The sequence below is a fragment of the Hordeum vulgare genome, chromosome 6H (genome assembly GCF_904849725.1).
Source record: "Hordeum vulgare subsp. vulgare chromosome 6H, MorexV3_pseudomolecules_assembly, whole genome shotgun sequence".
Taxonomy (NCBI): Eukaryota; Viridiplantae; Streptophyta; class Magnoliopsida; order Poales; family Poaceae; genus Hordeum; species Hordeum vulgare.
This window is the reverse complement of record NC_058523.1, coordinates 404,065,446-404,089,456: the sequence shown is the minus strand read 5'-3', so window position 1 is coordinate 404,089,456 and position 24,011 is coordinate 404,065,446. Positions and strand designations below refer to the sequence as shown.

Sequence of the window (24,011 nt, the reverse complement as noted above, 5' to 3'; positions counted from 1 at the left end):
TCTAGGATGCAATCTTAATAAATAATTCATTATTCGTCTTTCTTTCATACCGGTACTAATCCGGATTGGGAATAAACACATCAACAAAATCAGGATTGGAAATCAAACTGTAGGTTTGCTTGCCCGTTTCTTTATACGTATTAAAGCTACATGCAAGTCGTTTTAAAATAGAAGACTTATGAAATCTTGAACTGCACTTTTGTAAGATAAGATCATATTTTATTTGTGCCGTAACTAAAAATTCTCATATTATGAATATTTTTTATAAATTAAGAACGTGTAATATTATTTTCTTCCGTTGCAACACACGGGCTCTTTTGCTAGTAATTATTTAGGAACAGAGAACTATTTAGGAAGGAGGGAATACACCATACGTATAGGGTACAGCCATACAAGTACGGGCGGCTTCAGTTTTTGCCGCCACCGTCCTGCTTCTTCTCCGTCCGTCCACCCCGGAATCCGCCGCGCTTGTTCCAGCCAGCGCCACCATCTTCGCCGCCAAACGCTCCTTCGCCATTATAACCACCAGCACCATTGCCACCATAGCCACCGGAATGTCCACCGTACCCCCGATCGCGTGGACCAAACGTTCTTCCGTTTCCTCCGCCACCGCCTCTTCCACTGCCACCACCTTCGCCCCCGCCGCCCGCATCACCGCTGCCACCACCGTAACCGTATCCGAAGCCGGAGCCCTTTCCACCCGGCCCAGCAGCCCATCCCCACTCGTACTTCCAGCTGGAACCGTCAGGGCTGGACCCCTGGGCGGACCCCGAGTCGCCGGTCCACCCAGGCGGAACCGGCGGCACAGTCTTCCCAGGCGACGCCAGCCCGTCCTTCTCGCCGTCGGCCTCGGCGCCCGCGCACGGCAGCAACGCAGGCGCGAAGAGGAGGAACGCGAGCGCGATCCCCGCCAGCTGCGCTTGCCATTGCTTACGGCCGCCCTCCATGGTATCTTCCTTGAGCTCTTACCGTCTGGGTTCGTCTTGTGTTGTGCTTGTAGTGGATGCCCCGTGCCCTATTTATAGCCCTTGATCATGGGGCTGGTGGTCCGGCGCAATCGATCACGCACTACCGTCCCATTCCTGAGAGGATTTACCCTCTTCGCTGCGGATTTTTGTGCCGACTTACTAAAGTCCCTCAGAAATGCAGCTTATCTCACCGGGCATCATGTGCTCGCGCCGCACTGGAATTGCACGAAAAGGAAACGCGAGCTGTTATTGACTGATTTTGTTCCTTTGGCGAGAGTCCCGTGACTGAAGAATCTGGTAGCTGCTGGAGCTGGACAAATTCTGATGCCATGGCTTGACCATGTCCGTCCGTTCCCGCTTAAAAAGATCGTCGATGCATGTACCAAGACTGTCATGGCACGGAAATATCTAGGCACATCGCGCGCCCGTGATCATAATAAGGCATATAAAGGGAGAAAACGATGTGGAATTGAACACGGGTGCAGTCTATTTCAGTCCTGCACTAATTCACACTGTCGACCCCAATTAGATGGCGGTGTTGGCGTGCACCAAGGTCGTAATCAAGTGGCCAGGATATCTCTGCTTTTGCACGCTGCAAGGCCACGATAACAGGCATCAAAGTTAGTGGTAAGCTTAGCCGATAACTTTGACCTTGTGGTTAACAAGGACATCAGCCCTTTGTGTAACGTCCGGTAGCGAAATCTCACAGATATTCCATTCGCAACAGACCTCTCTTTTTTACCGTCAAAAACGGATAGACTAATCATTTTTATTGCCCTAGGGAGAGAGGAAGCAAAAGGCCGAAAATGATGTTTTAATTCTAAACTTGTGTGAGCTAGGGTAAACAATAAAATAAAATAACAGAAAAAAAATCGCAAAACATCCACAAATATTTTGATAACTTGCAATTTTTTTATCATAGAATGACGTCCATGACAGACATGCCAAAAGAACATAATCAATGCTTCAAAATGAATGTTATGTCATGATGAAATTTTACAAGGTATCAAAACATTTATCAATGTTTGACATAGGAAAATCAGTTTTTTTAATGAGCTTTTATGTTATCTTGTATTTTTAAATAGTTAGAACCCACTACCCAATTTTCCTTTTCATGCAACAATGCCATATAATCAAGTCATGCATGTAGTTTATAATCTTCTATCTATTCTTAAATAGCTAGAACCCACTATTCAATTTTCCTCTCCATGCAACAATGCCACATCATCAAGTCATGCATGTAGTTATAAGTTAATTTTTTTTATTAATCTCTTCATGCAAAATATATCCTCATGCATGAATGTTTTCTAGATAATTAAGCAAGATATTTTTATAATGGTTTTTTGCATTACCATTAGTTTTTTTTAACATTTATTCATATATTTTTTAACAAGTTTTCTGTAGCAACGCGCGGGGCATCGTGTAGTTTTGTAGTTCAACCGAACTCACATGGCTCAGGACGTGAGAATAGCGGCGTCCAAAAGGCTTGCTTTCCTGTTAATAACAAAGAAGTCAACTAGTTTTCATTCTATTTATATTTAGTCATAGAAAGCCAGACTATTCAGTTTGTTATCTTCTATTTTTAAATAGCTAGAACCTACTACCCAATTTTCCTCTCCATGCAACAGTGCCACATAATCAAGTCATGCATGTAGTTTATAATCCTCTATATATCTTTTCTTAAATAGCTAGAACCCACTATTCAATTTTCCTCTCCATGCAACAATGCCACATCATCAAATCATATATGTAGTTATAAGTTAAATTTTTTATTAATCTCTTCATGCAAAACATATCCTCATGCATGAATGTTTTCTAGGTAATTAAGCAAGATATTTTTATAATGGTTTTTGCATTACTATTAGTTTTTTAACATTTATTCATATATTTTTTAACAAGTTTTCCGCAGCAACGCGCGGGGCATCGTCTAGTTTTGCAGTTCGTCCGAACTCACATGGCTCAAGACGCGAGAATAGCGGCGTCCAAAAGGCTTGCTTTCCTGTTAATAACAAAGAAGTCAACTAGTTTTCATTCTATTTATGTTTAGTCATAGAAAGCCAGACTATTCAGTTTGTTGTTCGTGCATAAATATAAACTGTGGGAGTCGATACTTTAATTGATCCTCTATCCACATTCCTTCATGAGATAGAAAAAATCGAAGAGAGAAGTACAAACCCTAAATCTCACATGATGTGATCTTAGGGCATCTTCAACGCTGATGCTTAAACCTTGGGCATCTGTTTGAACCAGGTTGTTTGGTCATATTTTCCCATCCAATGCGGTATCCGTTCGTCCCATCCAGACGTCCATTTTTTTGTAATCCAGAGGACGCTTTGCGGGCTTAATTTTGGACCGCTGTCGGATACTCATCTCACACCCCGAACCCACCCAAAACCCTCTTCCTTGTCCCGCGCCTTTTTCTGCCCTAAGTGTTTATCGCGCATTCATGCCGCTCGAGAGCGTCAGCGCCACATTCATACCGGCTCAGAGAGGATGTGACCTCTCACATCGCTCCAGCGTTGAAAAGGCGCGTTGGCCAAGAGTGCCGCCAGTTCAGTGTCTCGGGCCCCACACATGTTCAATGCCAAAGCAACGTGAGAAGATGGGACAAGGCTGATATCCACCACACACAAACCAGTAACACGTCCGTCTTTCTGCATGTCGGCATTAAGCAGGCACGTCGGACGAGATACCAACTTCGGCGCCAACATTGACACACCCTGTCCGCTTGGCCTCACTCGCATGTGCTATTTAAATGAGGCCCTTCTTGACACAGACTGCACCATGACACCTCTTCTCCGTACATCCTCCTCCCGTGCTCCACATATGTCATGACCGTGAGTTGTAACCATTGTGAGAGAGCCTCTTGATAGTGCAGAAGCACGATGTGGCTGCCCTTTCTACGGGCTGGCAAAGCCATCGTGCCAAGTGGATAGACGTTGGCATCAAGTCCAGCTACCCGAAGGTCTCCAATGACAAACCAACAATGGAGACGGGCACCGACGATGACTCAACGCCGGAGCCCGCGTCGGTCCATTCCATCTCGACCATGGAGCATGAGCAGCTACACTACAACAACGACATGGTTGGGGAGTAGCCAATGTTCCGACAAAGGCAATAGAAGCAGCGGTACAACCTCTTTGTCCAAGAGCAGCAACGGCTGGCTAAGGGCCAAATTTATAATGATAACGCAAGCGAAGAGATCGTGTCGTCCATGGCGGCGGAGAACCCCAACTTCACCACCGAGCAGCTGGCTCTCACGCCGCTCACAACTCCGAACCGCCGAGCTTGGAGGCAATGCAGGCGACCGTGAACAAGAACACACATAGCTGTGCGTCCTTTTCACCGCCAACGACACTTTGTTAACAACTGTGGCACGACAAGCGTGTCACACCATCCACTTCCATCGTCGACCTCACGTCCACCAGCGGTGGACTGGTCGCGGGTCCGATGAGGAGGAGTGCATGGGAGGCAACATGGCCTCGAGTCCCACGTGGGTCGGTTCGTGTTCTATGCCCTACTCTTCTCTCCGGTAACCGTGCCTTACTTCACGGGTCTCGGCCCTGTTGGACAAGGCCAACACGGGATGGTAACAAAAAGGACTTGGAAGATGGGCATCATCATAGACTTAGAGTAGGTTTAGGTCATGTCACTTTAATGTAATATGTAGAAAATGTGATGAATGTGCTCTGGTTTAGATGAAAACCATCTCGTTTATATGTAATTCATATTGTTTGTTGAAATCCTGTTAGAAATGTATGCGAATAGGGTTAGATGGACTGCTCATGCACGGGCGGAGCCAGACTAGCAGCAAGCCCCGGGCCGCCTTCAAAAACTACGCTGCATTTGGACCTCACGTCCTAGGTAATCCCTACTATCAATAAAGGAGTTGGGCCTCAAGCCCCGGGCCCAGGCCCTGGGGCCTGGGTCCTGTCTCCGCCCCCGTCCTCACGTATCATTGTCCCGTGGACTGATCCCACCGGTCCTCGAACGGATATGGTGTTTGATTTGGAGGGTGACCATAGGGCGGCATTTCGAAGGTGGTCTTCGTCCTATTAAAGGTGCCATCCATGACGCGCTGGTGGGCTCGCGAGTAATGTCCGTCCTGGCGACCGGCGTCACATTGGTCTCCTTGCACCATTTGGGTAAGCCTTGAAAATCACCTTTCGAGGGGACAACTGCTTGCCATCCCTTTTATCACTAAAGGGAAAAGATTCTTCTGTGGCGCCCGCTGGCACCATCCTTGCCTCATCTACTGGAGATATGCAACATCCACATGGAGTGTGGACAGTTGTGTGTCCAATATTGAACAAACCCTCTAAGTAGAGAGCCTTGCGGGGAGCACCCTCATGGGGGAGAACTCGTGAAGCCTCTTGCTACTCATGGGGGAGTGTCCGGTGGGTCCCTCTTAGGGAGAGGTTGATCCTCGCGAAGCCGGTGCCTCATGGGGGGCTAGATCTTGCATTGGGCCTTCTTTCCATGGACTGCTAGGCCGGCAGTAGATGGGTCGGGTTAACCTGGTGATACGTCTCTGATGTATCTATAATTTTTGATAGTTCCGTGCTATTATATTATCTATTTTGGATGTTTTATATGCATTAACATGCTATTATATATTATTTTGGGGACTAACCTACTAATCTAGAGTCTAGTGTTAGTTTCCGTTTTTTCCTTGTTTTTGAGTATTGCAGATAAGGAATATTAAATAGACTCCAAATGGAATAAAATCTCCGGAATGATTTTTCTTGGACCATAAGAAACCTGCCAGACTTGGAGAGGGGGGCAGGAGACCTGCCGGGAGACGACAAGCCTGCAGGGCGCACCCTAGGGGGCACCCCTGGATTGTGGCCCACCTGTAGGCCTCCAAACCCTAATCCTCCTCCTATAAATTCCCAAATATTCCCCCAATACCAAAGGTGCAAGAAAAAAATACTTTTCCTCCGTCAGGAGCCTCTGTTCCCATGAGATCCAATCTAGGAGCCTTTTCCAGTAACCTGTCGGAGGGGGAATCGATCACGGAGGGCATCTACATCAACTCCATTGCCCCTCCGATGATGCATGAGTAGTTCATCACGGACCTACGGGTCCATAGCTAGTAGCTAGATGGCTTCTTCTCTCTCTTTGTTCTTCAATACCATGTTCTTCATGATCTTCATGAAGATCTATCCGATGTAATACTCTTTTGCAGTGTGTTTGTCGAGATCCGATGAATTGTGGGTTTATGTTTAGATTATCTATGAATATTATTTGAATCTTCTTTGAATTCTTATATGCACGATTTCATATCTTAGCAAGTCTCTTCGAGTTATTAGTTTGGTTTGGCCAACTAGATTGGTAATTCTTGCAATGGGATAAGTGCTTAGTTATGGGTTCAATCTTGTGGCGTCCTCACCGAGTGACAAAGTAGGGGTAGCGAGGCACGTATTGCATTGTTGCCATCAAGGATAAAAAGATGGGGTTTTCATCATATTGGTTGAGTTTATCCCTCTACATCATGTCATCTTACCTAATGCGTTACTCTGTTCTTCATGAACTTAATACTCTAGATGTAGGCAGGAGTTTGTCGATGTGTGGAGTAATAGTAGTAGATGCAGAATCGTTTTAGTCTACTTGACACGGGCATGATGCCTATATGCATAATCATTGTCTTGGATATCTTCATAATTATTCTCTTTTCTATCAATTGCTCGACAGTAATTTGTTTACCCACCGTATTATTTTCCTTCATGAGAGAAGCCTCCATCGAGACCTAAGGCCCGCGGGTCTATTTTCCATATTATACTTTCAGATCTATAAACCAAAAATACAAATAATATATTGCTGGCATTTATTTACTTTTTTTTTAATTTTTGTTCTAGTAATCTTTTGTATCTATCTCTATCAGATCTCATCCTTGCAAATAACCATGAAGGGATTGACAACCCCTTTTCAGCGTTGGGTGCAAGTGTTTGATTGTTTGTGTAGGTGCAAAGATTGGGGCCTTGCTTGTTCCTCCTACTGGATTGATACTTTGGTTCTCAACAAACTGAGGGAAATACTTATCTACTTTGTTGCATAACCCTTTCATCTTCAAGGGAAAAACAATGCAAGCTCAAGAAGTAGCAAGAAGGATTTTTGGTGCCGTTGCGGGGGAGGATCAAGCCAACATCATCAACTTGCCAATCTCCTACGCCGTTACCAAGTACCTACACTATCAACTCTTATCTTTGCATTTACGTTATTTGCCATTTGCCTCTCGTTTTCATCTCCCCCACTTCGTAAATATTTGTCGTTTTATTCACCCTCTTTCCCATTTGCCTTTTTTCTTTTGTTCTATATTTTCTTGTGTTGCCATGTGCCTTCTATTTGCTTTCATCTTCACTTCCTAAAAATCTAATGATATGGAACATCATCCACTTGCTTATCTTTTCAAAAGACCAAATTATGATGAACCAACTGCTAGTGAGATGAGTTCACTTGATTATCCCTATGAAGTTTTGTTTGAAAATCATGAATCTCAAGATTGGCAGTCTATAGCAATCTCATGATTTTGTTTGAAAATCATGAATCTCTATGACCTTTGGGATGGTCTGCTGTGTTTGCAAGTTGATTTTGCTAAAAAATAGAAACTTTCCCTCTCAGTCCAGGAATTTTGTAAATTCACTGGCACGTGCTTTTGGTCTGAAATTTTGACACAAGATTGATATAAACATTTCCCTGATTGTCCTAATTTTTAAGAATTTTTAGAGTTACAAAAGTATTCGAAGTTTATAGATTGCTATAGACTGTTCTGTTTTTGACAGATTCTGTTTTCTTTGTGTTGTTTGCTTATTTTGATGAATCTATGGGTTGTATCGGGGTATGAACCATGGAGAAGTTGGAATACAGTAAATATTGCACCAATATAAATAAAGAATGAGTTCACAAATGTACATAAAGTGGTGATTTAGTTTTTTTATACTAACGGATCTCAAGAGTTTTCTGTTGTGAAGTTTTCAAGTTTTGGGTAAAGATTTGATGGACTATGGAATAAGGAGTGGAAAGAGCGTAAGCTTTGGGATGCTCAAGTAACCCCAAGCCATATTGAAGGATACCAAAGAGCCTAAACTTGGGGATGCCCGAGAAGGCATCCCCTCTTTCGTCTTCAATCCATCGGTCAATTTACTTGAGGCTATGTTTTTATTCACCACATGATATGTGTCTTGCTTGGAGTGTCTTGTATGATATGAGTCTTTACTTTTTAGTTTGCCACAATCATCCTTGCTGCACACATATTTTGAGAGATACACGCTAAATCGTGAATTTATTAGAATACTCTATGTGCTTCACTTATATCTTTTGAGCTAGGCAATGTTGCTCTAGTGCTTCACTTATATCTTTTAGAGCACGGTCGTGTTTTATTTTATAGAAATTATTAAACTCCCGTACCTCACCTATATTATTTCGAGAGTCTTTAAACAGCATGGTGATTGGTTTAGGTTATGAATTTAGTCCTAATATAATGGGCATCCAAGAGGGATATAATAAAAACTTTCATATTAAGTGCATCGAATATGATGAGAAGTTTGATTCCTTGCATATAGTTTTGAGATATGAAGATGGTAATATGAGAGTCATGCTAGTAAGTAATTGTGAATTGGAAGAAATACATGTGTTAAAGTTTGTGATTCTTGTAGCATGCACGTAAGGTGAACCGTCATGTGCTGAAGTCGGAGCATGATTTATTTAATGATTGTCAACTTCTGTGTGGAGGTCGGGATCGCGCGATGGTTAAATCCTACCAACCCTTCCCCTAGGAGCATGCGTCTAATACTTTGCTTCGATAACTAATAGGCTTTTGCAATAAGTATGTGAGTTCTTTATGACTAATGTTGAGTTCATGGATTATACGCACTCTCACCCTTCCACCTTTGCTAGCCTCTCTAGTACCGCGCAACTTTCATCGGTACATTAAACCCACCTTCCTCAAAATAGCCAACATATACTTTCCTCAAAGCAGTCACCATATCTACCTATTATGGCATTTTCATAGCCAATCCGAGATATATTGCCATGCAACACCATCGTTCTGTTTTTTTATGACACGCACCATCACTTCCATATTGCTTATAGGGTCATATTTTGTTCTAGATATCGAGTTGTAATCTTTGAGTTGTAAGTAAATAAAATTGTGATGATTTGCATTATTAGAGCATTGTCCCGTGTGAGAAAAGTATGATGGAAGCTATGATTCCCTCACAAGTTGGGATGAGTCTCCAGACTTTACAAAAAATAAAAGAGGCAAGCGAAGCCCATATAAAAAAAGAGGCCAAAGATGCCCACCAAAAAAACATAGAAAAAATGAGAGAAAGAGAGAAGGTACAATGCTACTATCTTTTTCCACACTTGTGCTTTAAAGTAACACCATGTTCTTCATAGAGAGTCTCCTATTTTGTCACTTTCATATAACTAGTTGAATTTTTCATCTTATGCACAACCACTTAGTTTTCTTTTTGAGATTTCATACACTTATAACTCTAGTGCATTTCTTGCATGGCAATCCCTACTCACTCACACTGATATCTATTGATGGGCATCTCCATAGCCCGTTGATATGCCTAGTTGATGTGAGACTATCTTCTCCTCTTTTTTTCCTTGCAACCTCCACAATATTCTATTCCACCTATAGTGTTATATCCATGGCTCACGGTCATTTATTGCGTGAGAGTTGAAAAGGTTTGAGAACATAAAAAGTGTGAAAAATTTGCTTGACTTTCATGGGGGTTGTGCGTGATTTAGATAGTTTGTGTGGGGAAGATGGAGCATAGCGAGACCATATGATTTTGTAGGGATAACTTTCTAAGGCCATGTTATTTCAAAAGGACGCAACTGCCTTGTTAGTATGCTTGAAGTATTATTGTTTTTATGTCAATATTAGACTTTTGTTTTCAATTTTATGGATATGAATATTCATGCCACAATAAAGAATATGACATAGATAAATATATTAGGTAGCATTCCACATCAAAATTTATGTTTTTATCATTTACCTACTCGAGGACGAGCACGAATTAAGCTTGGGGATGCTTGATACGTCTCCAACGTATCTATAATTTTTGATTGTTCCATGCTTCTATATTATTTTTTTGGATGTTTTATATGCATTAATATGCTATTTTATATTATTTTTTCGACTAACCTATTAATCTAGAGCCTAGTGCCAGTTTCTTTTTTTTCCTTGTATTTGAGTACTACAGATAAGGAATATTAAACGGAGTCCAAACGTAATAAAATCTCTGGAATGATTTTTCTTGGACTAGAAGAAACCTGCCAGACTTGGAGAGGGGGGCAGGAGACCTGCCGGGAGACTGAAAAGACCTCGATGACGCCTAGAGGGGGGTGAATAGGCTATTTAAAAACTTCTTCGGATTAGGCTTGAAACTAATGCGAAATAAACTAAGAGGGTACTAGTCAAGCACAAATCCTAAATGCACTAGGCACTGCAATGTGTATCAACAACACGATCTACGAAGATGTACACAATACAGTTATTAACAAGCACAAGTAAGTTACACAATCTTACGTGAGCTATATCAGACGACAAGTAGGTGAACAACACAAGATACTAGATCACACTATATCACACGATATATCAAAGGCTGCAAGTATGAACGTGTGGATATAGAGGGTATGCTTGAATGATTAATCTTGTACAAGAAATAGCCAACACAATATAATGAGCACAAACAATATGCAATGTATGTATGCTCAAGTAACACAAGTAAACCACAAGTAAGGAGTTAGGGTTAAGGATAACCAAGGTCACTCAGACGAAGATGTATCCCGATGTTCACTTCCCTGGAGGGAAGCTAGTCACCGTTAGAGAGGTGGATGTTACCACGAAGGCACACCAACGCCACGAAGGCTCACCCTATTCTCCCTTTGAGATAACACCACGAAGGCGTTTCTCAACCACTAGTGGTAAGCCTTTGAGGTGGCTTCCAAACCCTCACAAACTTTTCCGGGGGGTAATCACACGGATTGATTCCTCTCCGAAGAACTCCTACCGCCTAGGAGTCTCCAACCTCCAAGAGTAACAAGATCACGGGGAATGCTCAAAACTTGCTCAAATCTCAAATAGCTTGGGTTGAGAGGAGGAGAGGGAGACGATCTATCTTTTGATTGGAACAACTCTCAAAGGGGCTCACAAATGCTCTTGGGATCTTAGATTTGGAGCGAGAAAATGTGTGTGAGGTGGAAATGTGTTCTTATGAGGATAAGGCTGTGTTAGGCAACCCTCTCACGAAGTGGGAGGGGGGTATTTATAGTGGGGAGAGAAATACAGCCGTTGGGATACTTTAAGTCACACAGGGTCCGGACGTCCGACAGTTGTCGGAAGTTCGGGCGTCCGCGAGGGGTCGGGCGTCCGACAGGGGTCGATCGTCCGAGGCCTGTAGATACGACTGAAACTATTTTGAATTACACAGCGACCGGACGTCCGGAGAGGACCGAAATCCGAGTTATACAACTCAACTTCTACTGGTGGTAGGTTCCGGATTTCCGACGAGGGTCGGACGTCCAGCCCTCGGACGTCCGGAGGGAGCCGGAAATCCGATTTATAGAGCTCATGTTCTTCTGGTGCAGGGCTCCGGATTTCCGAAGCCTGTCGGTCGTCCGAGCCTTGACCATCTCTCGGACGTCCGGAGGGAGCCGGAAGTCCCAGTTATATGGCTCAAGTTTCTGTGGTGCATAGTTCCGGAATTCCGAAGCTGGTCGGCTATCCGGGCCTCGGACGTCCGGAGAGAGCCGGAAGTCCGAGTTATATGGCTCTGATTTCTCTCGTATAGGATTCCGGATTTCCGAAGTTGTCGGCCGTCCGGCCCTCGGACGTTCGGAGGAGGCCGGATGTCCGAGGCACTGGTTCTGTTTTCAGATAACAGCAGAGCAGTGGAGATGTGGTCTGAATAGAAAGAGAAGATGTAGTTTGAGCAAGTTCATCGCAAAACCTGTGATCCCCTCTTAATAGTGCGGGATCCCTAAGGACTCAAGAATCATAAAAGAGTACTGATGATCCATACTTGAGTGTATACTTTTATTCGCTGATCATTACTCCACACCACTAACGTCAAAGGAACTGATACCTTTGAGTTAGCCCTTTCACCTGAGCTTGATGTTGTTGTTCCTTCTTGGCTCAAGTTGAAAGCAAGACATGATCAAGTCTTCAAGTAGCTTTCCCATACACAATGCGGAAAGCCTAGCTTATGTATTCATCTTCATTTGTCCACCATGTGAACATCCACAAGAATCAAGCATGAAGTTCTCAAGAATGCTTATCTTGATCTTGTCCTGTCCACAATGTGAACATCCACAAGAATCAAGCATGTAGTGCTCAGGAATGCTTATCTTGATCTTGTCCTTGTTAGCACATGAGGTTGTTCTTGTGAGCACATGATCATTGACAATAGTTGCAATGATATATTCGTGCTGATCCGCTTGAACTTGCACACCACAATCTTGATGACGATCACCACTTGACGTGATCCTTCATGGGTTGTATGAGATCTTCCTTTTGACGCAAGCCCAACGGAAGCACACCTAACCCCCACATAGGAGTCTCACAAAGACCATGGGTTAGTACACAAACACGTAATGGACAATGCTTACCATACCATGGGATCACTTGATCCCTCTCGGTACATCTTGTACGCTTTGTGTGTTGATCATCTTGATTTACTCTTTGGCTGAGATCTTGATCAACCTAGTGTTTCTATGACCATTCTTTGGATAATACTTTGAATAACATCTTGGTCATCATACAAACTCCTTGAACCCAACTGATGGACTTCAATAAGTGCCTATGGACAAATCCTATAAATATAACTTAAAGCAACCATTAGTCCATAGGAGTTGTCATCAATTACCAAAACCACATATGGAGATATATGCTGTAACAATCTCCCCCATTTTGCTAATTGAAGACAACCACTTCAAGAGAGTTTGTATAAGGAGATAAGCATAACCAAGCGCACACATTCAAGGTAATAATGCATGTGTGCAAGATGTAAATGCTTACGCAATAAAAGCAAAGCCTTCTAAACATATCCAAAGTAAACTCTCTAAACTTCTCCCCCATTGGCATCAATTGCCAAAATGGACGAAAAGTTTAGAAAGCCAATATAGTAGGTGGTCCTCCAAAAAGTGTGTACTTCTCAGCAAATGAGTGCAGAAAAATACACAAATACAATGATAAGTAGTTGGAGGAAAACAAACTATATTGAGGACCCAAAGATTGCAAATAAAAGGATCGTATGCCACAAAGACATACAGAGATAGAGGCAAGCAATCAAAAGATTCCAGATGGAACAAACAATCATATGGTCCTTCGAACCACATGAATAAAAGATATTATGATAAAGGCAACATGGTGCTTTATCAAAAACTAGAGAAGCTCCCCATGATTTGTGCACTATTGTAAGATTTTGTATTTGACACAGGTGCACAAAATAGGATCGTTGCTCCCCCAGAATTTATAAAACACACAACGAGTGCAAGAGAATAGATGAGAAAATAGGCATATCAATTGCACAAAACAAATGGTTGAGCAACATGTAATAGAAGCAACTTAAGAATAGGCTCAAACAAAGTAATGTGTATGAGTCATGGCAAAGCACTTGAGAAGACTAAGATAAGGATGAGCATTACTCATCAACATAGTCTTGATGAAATGAGATACAAAGTGCAAGACATATCATTCCCACACACACATACTAGAAAATGGGTTCACAAGCTTACTAATAAACAAAATAAGAACCAACGCTTGTGACAACCCATTGTGAAGATAGGAAGTAAGAACCTTGTCAAGAGGAGGGATACTAATTGAAAATGGCAAAACCCTCATCAAGACAAGCATGAGGAAAAATAATCTTCACGGCCAAAGAGTGCATCAAGATGTAGAAATAAGATGCGCACTCGAAACAAATCCTTTCACGAAGCCATCAAAAAAACTTGAAAGAGGAAATGCAACGATGGACGTGAAAGAAAAGAGGATATCAATTAGAGATGTAACTTCTCTCATGTGTAAAAGATTCTAAGTAGAAGACAATCATGATGATATATATCCACAAAGAAGGATGTACACACGAAATGGTTACAAGAAGGAACAAACTAGATATCCAAAAGGAAGTCATAAATATATATCAATGAGATCTTTTGCTTGGAAGCATAGCACATGGCCTAATATTTTCTTATTGTACAATATGAACTTCCAACATACGAACATCAAAGACATCCCAACTAGTAGTAAGACATCATCATTCGGATGCTTTGAGAAAGCAAACAAGTACTACAAGACCAAATCAAGAGATTCATGCCATGATGCAACCTGGAAAAGAAAAGACAGGTTGGGTCCTTTGCAAGAAAATAATGCATGAAGTGGATACTTGTTACCGAGACAACATTGGATTGATGTAGTAGATAGTTGTTCTTTGATCATCCTAACTTGGCTCCAATAATCACATGGTCTCAACATCTTCCTTATAGGGGAGCCGAGCATCCAATGCATCTCCAGTTGTTCCTGGAACAACAAAACAAACAAAATGGTACCCAAACTCATTGGGACCAAAGAGTTAGAAAACCAACAATACATAGGACAAACTCCACATATATATGTGCATATAGATATGAATTTGAATTTCATGCACACTTTAGCCGATTTCTGACAAGGTGGAGTTTCCCCTATATATTGGGTCAAAGAAGGAAAGCAAGCAAAAGAAGTTGTATATAGTAGCTAGATACGCATGCTCAAGACTCTCAAGAATCAACTCAACACAAAGTTGAGAAGTCACCAAAAGACAAGGTATCAAGTGATAATAAGATCCTAAAACAAAAGAACTATCACTTTAAGGATATCAATTAAAAGATACCTCAAGGAATGATATATCCATTGACACGTGCCAAATAGAAGGCAACAAGAAACCAATTGAAGGAAAATAAACACGAACTATCTTGTTTCCAAGAGAGAGCTAGGTTCGAACAAACAAAGCCCTCTACAAATTTTCATGATGGCACAAAGCATCATAAGGAGCAAGACTTGCCTCCCATCAACACACACTTGATGGGGATCAAATGATTTTATGATGGGTGAATAAAGAGAGTGTTTTAAAGAGAATAGGATAGCTCCCCCAAGGGACGTGCATTATATAGAACTTGCATTTGAATACAAAACGCACACGATGGGATCATCACTTTATCTATATCTATAAAACACTAGACATGTTAAAAATAGATTCATAAGAGGCAAGGAAGACAAACGAAACACAAAATCCAATGTAAAGATGATTAGCAATTCCAATCACATGATGGGAATACCAATTGTCAAGGACAAGAAGTATTTTCGAAATGATACTCATTTGTAGATCACAAATATATCCAAGATCATCTTTACCCATAAAACGCAAGCAAATAACACTTGTAGAGATAACATGCCACCTAGGAACAGGATAATTTACAATATCAACACTAAGTGGCAACACCTCAAATGTACACATTTTCTAGGTTTGTAATATGCACATAGTATATTACTCCCCCATAATGTGATAAACCAACAATATTAACAAGTGGCAAATTGAAACCAACAAGAGATAATTAATGGACCATATAGAATTTGAATTTCTCATGAGTAAGACATACCACATAGAAACAAGATAATCTTGAAATATCAAAACTAAGTGGCATTCCCCATGTTTACACATTTATAGGATTGAGAGGTGTGCAAAGCACATCACTCCCCCACAATGAGATAATCCATTAATCTCTCACAAGAGCCAACAAAAATACAATCAAGACACAAAAGGCTCAATACAGGACTCACATGTACATGATATGCAAACCAACATACCCATACTCGATTACTCAAGATAAGCAAGTTGGAAGCACAACATATACAAACGCATGCAAGGTACAAAACCACAACATGCAGAGGGGCAAGCACCTAACAATGTAAACAGTTTAAGTATAAGTTACCGTAAGGAGGCACATTGGATATAAGATAGAAACTCGATAATCCAAATGACTTGGCTTGAGATAATATGAATGATGAAGATCCCTTAATTCTTCATTATGTATCCAAGTCTCTAATGTCCACCATAGTCACCTATTGATCAAGTTTGAGCTTGTTGGTCCCCAACTACGTTGGGTCCTAAGAGGTTAATCACAATAGGCTTGGCAACCCAAATGGTTCTTTTCCTGACACCATTTTGAGTACCAACAAACTTGGCAAACACATTGCCAACCTTATCCTTCCCAAGGAATAGGTATCATCAATAGTGATTGGGTTGGATAAGTTACCTCTCGTGTAAGACGAAGCGACGTGACCCTTCTCACGACATAAGTAGCAACATCTACCCTTTGTTTTCTTCCCAGTTGATTTCTCACCTTGGGGAGTGTTGGTTTGGGTCTTATTGGGAAGAGGCCTTCCTTCAACTTGTAGTTGAATATGTGATTGAGTTTGTGGCTGCTTCCCTTGTTGCTTGTGACTTTGAGACTTCGTCTTCAGAGGGCAAGATCTAACATGGTGCCCTTTAACTTTGCACTTGAAGAAATGATTTTGGCCGAATTCTTGACTTGTTCTAGGCCCCTCTTGTTCTTGTTTGAGTTTACTCCAACATCATTTTTGTCATTCGGAGATGTTTGCTCACACAGGGCGTTGTTGAGTGTGGACATCCCTTCATGACACTGTTCCAAGTCTTTCTTCAAAGAAGTGACTTGGGCCTTGAGCTCTTCGATATCCTCTGCACGGTTAGTATCAATGCAATTACTAGAGGAAGTGTAAGCTTCAATGTTAGAGCAACAAGGCAAGGAAAGTAATTCATCACACAAGGTAGCAACATTGTGAGTAGACGAATTACGAGGACTAGCACATGGAAATATAGTACTTTGACTAGAAGTAGTGCCATTGTCCACATGAGGCTCACTTGATGTTACCTTGATGATGATAGCCTCATGAGCTAACTTTTGCACATTATGGGATGTTAGAAGATCGGCATGAGAGCTTGTGAGCATTACATGGTTTTCTTCCAACTTCCCATAATTGCTAGTTAGTAAGTCAAGTTGAGCACGTAGCTCAACATTCTCCTTCAATGTTGATACTTCAAAAGAGATGGGTTTAGATGTACAAGTATCATCAACAATATGAGAGGAGTAAGAAGCAAATAGAGACTTCTCATGAGTAGATTGAAGCTCTTCATAGATCTTAGAGGTTTTGATGAGCTCTCCCTTAACATTATTGCATTCAAGGAGAAGGACCTCAAAATCCTTTTTAAGTTTATCATGAGCAACTTCAATCTCTCCTATTGAAGATCTTAAGTATCTACTTGCTTGATGACTCTTCTCAAGTTCATGTTCAAGTTGTTCACTTTTATCTTGTTCATGATTAAGTGAATCATTACAATTTTCAAAGTAAGCAAGAACATCTTGGAATCTTTGAAGAGCGTTATTTTTAGCTTTATGAAGAATTTTACTGATCACATAGATATTTTCAGTCAAGTCATCATCATCATCCTCATCGCAAATACCATCATTATTGCACAGGGAAGATGATACCTCATTATTACCTCTTGCCATGAGGCACATGTGAACTGGAGGAGTACTTCATATTTCTTGATATCCCCTAAATGATTAGTCATAGAGCAACTAGGGATAAACAAGATATTTTGATCAAGAGGACACGAGGAAGCAGGCATATCACCACAAACATTTGTCAAGGAATATTTAGGTGAAATCCATGACCTATCAGCGCAATAATTTACACTATGTGTGGTGCTAGATATGCTCGTGTCCATAGAGGCTATGACATTTTCATCAACATATATTTCTTCACTCACCATGTCATTACCTTGTGAGATTGAAGACGCTGAGGTGTGCAAGCAATCGGATATGGAAGTAGTGGTGGACTCTTTAAGATCGAAAAGAGTGAAGAGTTCATGCACCAACTCCTTCATCATAATACCGTCTTCATCAAGATTGGACCCACCATATATATCTTCAAGTTTAGTCCAAACTTCATGAGTTGACTTGCAAGTCGAGATAGACTTAAACACTTCAGGACTTATGGTTCGATGAATGGCAAGAAAGGCCTCACAATCAAGATACATTTCATTAGTAGATGAAGATGCATCATCCTTTTTGTCGGCAATCCCTACAAGAACAATTCGTAAAGTATTTGGGCCCATGGCCCGAAAGTGATGAAGCATACGAATTCTCCATAGGGTATAATTTGTGCCATCAAAGTCAAAGATGCCATTGTGCACTAATCCAATAGTCAACATCGATACTCTCTAGGTCGTGAAACCCAATTAAAGAGAGACCTAGCTCTGACACCAATTGAAAAGACCTCGATGACGCCTAGAGGGGGGGTGAATAGGCTATTCAAAAACTTCTTCGGATTAGGCTTGAAACTAATGCGGAAATAAACTAAGAGGGTACTAGTCAAGCACAAATCCTAAATGCACTAGGCACTGCAACGTGTATCAACAACACGATCTACCAAGATGGACACAATACAGTTACTAACAAGCACAAGTAAGTTACACAAACTTACGTGAGCTATATCACACGACAAGTAGGTGAACAACACAAGATACTAGATCACACTATATCACACGATATATCAAAGGCTGCAAGTATGAACGTGTGGATATAGAGGGTATGCTTGAATGATTAATCTTGTACAAGAAATAGCCAACACAATATAATGAGCACAAACAATATGCAATGTATGTATGCTCAAGTAACACAAGTAAACCACAAGTAAGGAGTTAGGGTTAAGGATAACCAAGGTCACTGAGACGAAGATGTATCCCGATGTTCACTTCCTTGGAGGGAAGCTAGTCACCGTTAGAGAGGTGGATGTTACCACGAAGGCACACCAACGCCACGAAGGCTCACCCTATTCTCCCTTTGAGATAACACCATGAAGGCATTTCTCAACCACTAGTGGTAAGCCTTTGAGGTGGCTTACAAACCCTCACAAACTTTTCCAGGGGGTAATCACACGGATTGATTCCTCTCTGAAGAACTCCTACCGCCTAGGAGTCTCCAACCACCAAGAGTAACAAGATCACGGGGAATGCTCAAAACTTGCTCAAATCTCAAATAGCTTGGGTTGAGAGGAGGAGAGGGAGACGATCTATCTTTTGATTGGAACAACTCTCAAAGGGGCTCAAAAATGCTCTTGGGATCTAAGATTTGGAGTGAGCAAATGTGTGTGATGTGGAAATGTGTTCTTATGAGGATAAGGCTGTGTTAGGCAACACTCTCACGAAGTGGGAGGGGGGGTATTTATAGTGGGGTGAGAAATATAGCCGCTGGGGATACTTTAAGTCACACAGGGTCCGGACGTCCGACAGTTGTCGGAAGTCCGGGCGTCCGCGAGGGGTCGGACGTCCGACAAGGGTCGGTCGTCCGAGGCCTGTAGATACGACTGAAACTATTTTGAATTACACAGCGACCAGACGTCCGGAGAGGACCGGAAATCCGAGTTATACAACTCAACTTCTACTGGTTGTAGGTTCTGGATTTCCGACGAGGGTCGGACGTCCGACCATCGGACGTCCGGAGGGAGCCGGAAATCCGAGTTATAGAGCTCATGTTCTTCTGGTGCAGGGCTCCGGATTTCCGACGCTTGTCGGTCGTCCGAGCCTTGACCGTCCCTCGGACGTCCGGAGGGAGCCGGAAGTCCGAGTTATATGGCTCAAGTTTCTCTGGTGCATAGTTCCGGAATTCCGAAGCTGGTCAGCTATCCGGGCCTCGGACGTCCGGAGAGAGCCGGAAGTCCGAGTTATATGGCTCTGATTTCTCTGGTATAGGATTCCGGATTTCCGAAGCTTTCGGCCGTTCGGCCCTCGGACGTCCGGAGGAGGCCGGATGTCCGAGGCACTGGTTCTGTTTTCAGATAACAGCAGAGCAGTGGAGATGTGGTCTGAACAGAAAGAGAAGATGTAGTTTGAGCAAGTTCATCGCAAAACCTGTGATCCCCTCTTAATAGTGCGGGATCCCTAAGGACTCAAGAATCATAAAAGAGTACTGATGATCCATACTTGAGTGTATACTTTTATTCGCTGATCATTACTCCGCACCACTAACGTCAAAGGAACTGATACCTTTGAGTTAGCCCTTTCACCTGAGCTTGATGTTGTTGTTCCTTCTTGGCTCAAGTTGAAAGCAAGACATGATGAAGTCTTCAAGTAGCTTTCCCATACACAATGCGGAAAGCCTAGCTTATGTATTCATCTTCATTTTTCCACCATGTGAACATCCACAAGAATCAAGCATGAAGTTCTCAAGAATGCTTATCTTGATCTTGTCCTATCCACCATGTGAACATCCATAAGAATCAAGCATGTAGTGCTCAGGAATGCTTATCTTGATCTTGTCCTTGGTAGCACATGAGGTTGTCCTTGTCAGCACATGATCATTGACAATAGTTTCAATGATATATTCGTGTTGATCCGCTTGAACTTGCACACCACAATCTTGATGACGATCACCACTTGACGTCATCCTTCATGGGTTGTATGAGATCTTCCTTTTGACGCAAGCCCAATGGAAGCACACCTAACCCCCACATAGGAGTCTCACAAAGACCATGGGTTAGTACACAAACACGTAATGGACAATGCTTACCATACCATGGGATCACTTGATCCCTCTCGGTACATCTTGTACGCTTTGTGTGTTGATCATCTTGATTTACTCTTTGTCTGAGATCTTGATCAACTTAGTGTTTATATGACCATTCTTTGGATAATACTTTGAATAACATCTTGGTCATCATATAAACTCCTTGAACCCAACAGATGGACTTCAAGAAGTGCCTATGGACAAATCCTATAAATATAACTTAAAGCAACCATTAGTCCATAGGAGTTGTCATCAATTACCAAAACCACATATTGAGATATATGCTCTAACAGAGACGACAAGCTTACAGGGCGCGCCCTAGGGGGGCGCACCTGGCTTGTAGCCCCCTGCAGGCCTCCTAACCCTAATCCTCCTCCTATAAATTCCCAAATATTCCCCCAATACCAAAGGTGAAATAAAAAAATACTTTTCCACGTGGGAGCCTCTGTTCTCGTGAGATCCAATCTCAGAGCCTTTTTCGGTAATCTGTCGGAGGGGGAACCGATCGCGGAGGGCATCTACATCAACTGCATTGCTCCTCCCATGATGTGTGAATATTTCACCTTAGACCTGCGGGTCCATAGTTAGTCACTAGATGGATTCTTCTCTCTCTTTGTTCTTCAATACCATGTTCTTCATGATATTCATGAAGATCTATTCGATTTAATACTCTTTTGCGGTGTGTTTGTCGAGATCCAAGGAATTGTGAGTTTATTTTTAGATTATCGATATATATGCTTTGCATCTTCTCTGAATTTTTATATGCATGATTTCATATCTTACAAGTCTCTTCGAGTTATTAGTTTGGTTTGGCCAACTTGATTGGTACCTCTTGCAATGGGAGAAGTGCTTAGTTTTGGCTTCAATCTTGCGGTGTCCTCACCCAGTGACAAAGTAGGGGTAGCGAGGCACGTATTTCATTGTTGCCATCAAGGATAAAAATATGGTGTTTTCATATATTGCTTGAGTTTATCCCTCTACATCATGTCAACTTACCTAATGCATTACTCTGTTCTTCATGAACTTAATACTCTAGTTGCAGGCAGGAGTCGGTCGATGTGTTGAGTAATAATAGTAGATACAGAATCGTTTCGGTCTACTTGACACGGAGGTGATGCCTATATGCATAATCATTGCCTTGGATATCTTCATAATTATTCACTTTTCTATCAATTGCTCGACAGTAATTTGTTTACCCACCACATTATTTTCCTTCATGAGAGAAGCCTCTTGTGAAACCTATGGCCCCGAGTCTATTTTCCATATTATACTTTCAGATTTATAAAACAAAAATACCAAAAATATATTGCTGCCATTTATTTACTTTTGTTTTACTTTTCGTTCTAGCAATCTTTTATATCTATCTCTATCAGATCTCATCCTTGCAAATAAGTGTGAAGGGATTGACAACCCCTTTTTAGCGTTGGGTGCAAGTGTTTGATTATTGGTGTACGTGCTAAGATTGGGGCCTTGCTTGTTCCTCTTACTGGATTGATACCTTGGTTCTCAACAAACTGGGGAAAATACTTATCTACTTTCCTGCATCACCCTTTCCTCTTCAATGGAAAACCAACGCAAGATCAAGAAGTAGCACCTGGTTCCACTGTACCGGCAATAGCCCCTGGGCCAGGGCGCGCACGTTCCGCAAGTGAAGCATGAAATGGAGCGGTTCGAAGCATCACAGGTCCTGACATGCTTTCTGGCCAGGAGGTGACGTGTGTCAGCCACTATAGGAGGGGACGTAACCACTTCTCCCACGGTGCCTTGGGAACCGCACATCTGCCTTAAAACCGTCACCCGTGCCGGGCAAAACCATCATTGTTTTCCTTTCGCGAGACGCTTCCCTTGCACACAGCTTCTCCTTCCCTGCGCACTCACTACTCGCTGTTCTCCTTCCTTGCGTCCTTCTCTGCCTTCTTTGTCACTTACCTATTGCCATGGCGCCGAAGAGGAGCGCTGCTGCTATCGAAGCGCGGATGGAGCCGGTGTTGGTGCCCTCCACCATCAATAATCAAGAGGGGTCGTAGAAGCTCATCCCGTTGATGGCCAGCGCTCACAATGAGCATGGGGACACCAAGATCTGGTCAAGCTCGAAGCCAGCTGTGGGAATGTTGGCGACGATGTTCCCCTTCTTCTTCATGTGCATCTTTGGAGGTGTGCTCCTTCCCTTCTAGGACTTCTTCAGTGCAGTTCTAGAGCACTACCAGATCCACGTGCTCCATCTCCACCCCAACTCCGTCTTCCTCCTCGCGACTTTCGCCTACCTCTATAAGGGATTCCTGGGGGTGATGCCCTTGTTAGACCACTTCCTCACCTTCTAGAGCATGAGGTGGAAGAAGGGCTCGATCGTGGGTTGCGCCTCCTTCCGCATGGTGGGCTACATGTCAGAGTGGTTCATCGGCATGACGCTACTCAAGAAGGTGGAGAACCTCAGGGCGCGCTAGATCTACATGAAGGTATGCTAGTGCAGCCCCTTGTTCGTGCCACCCAAGGTGCCCTCTATGAAGAGCTTGGGCTGGGGGCACTCTAAGATGGAGGATGCTCACCTTGGACCGATCAGCATCAGGCTACAGGAGCTCCAGGCAACAGGGCTCACGAGCGACATGGTGGTGTGTGAGTTCATGCTCGGCCGCATCGCCTCCCTCCAGAAGTGCTCGCACCCTGCCAAGGAGTACCAGGGGCACAGGGACCAACCAGACTATGCACGGACACCCTACAGACGTCGGTGCTTAAGGCGGTCCTACAAGTTCTATTTGTTGAAGTCGTGTCCACGGAGCTGTCAGCAGGAGAGGACCCTTGTATGCCTACGAGGATGGCAAGGAGCTCCAGGCCATGATGTCGGTCTTTGCTCAGTGGGACCTTGTCCTCGAAGGCGAGGAGGGGCCCCACGACAAACCTATCCTCATGATTCTCGTAGCATGGGGAGGCTCCATGGACGCCGAACCCTCCTCCAACCTTGGCACTAGTGGGAGTAGGGGGCGCATGCTGAGCCGCCGCAGCTTACTGTTTGCGGACAGCGATGACGACACTGCCCCCTCCGCTAGTTCATGCTCGCCCCCTCCACGCGCATGGAGGAGGATGATGACGAGGTGGTGGAGGTGGAAGACCTTCACTGCGGGGAGGGGCAGGTTGAGGGGGCCTCTAGGCCCCGGGAAGGAAATTGCCCAGTCGAGCAGGGTTGGCGCAAGCTCCAGCTGCCTCACGGAGCACCCTCCGGAGGAAGCTCTAGAGAGGCCCCAAGAAGTGGCAGCGGCAGCCGCTCAAGGCCCCTCTCGAAGAGGAGGCGCTGGGCCACCGTCGATGAGTAAGTTTACTAGCCTTTCCTTGTTCATTACTGCTTGGTGTGTGTAACGCCCAAGATGCGACCTTATCCCTATTTTCGCACAAGGGCCTCGACAGGATAGAAGC

At 43.1% G+C, this 24,011-nt stretch overlaps 1 protein-coding gene across 1 annotated transcript; it reads right to left on the bottom strand.

Moving 5' to 3' along the window:
• Positions 1-285: 285 nt before the first annotated feature.
• LOC123402561 (glycine-rich protein DOT1-like) lies at positions 286-1,018 on the bottom strand. Its single transcript, XM_045096483.1, has one exon. It carries the CDS (start codon positions 945-947, stop codon positions 408-410), a length of 540 nt encoding a protein of 179 aa, XP_044952418.1. The 5' UTR covers positions 948-1,018; the 3' UTR covers positions 286-407.
• Positions 1,019-24,011: the final 22,993 nt, after the last annotated feature.

Bases quoted from the DNA above. Each gene is read 5' to 3' on its own strand.
- LOC123402561 (XM_045096483.1), bottom strand. From the start codon at position 947: ATGGAGGGCGGCCGTAAGCAATGGCAAGCGCAGCTGGCGGGGATCGCG.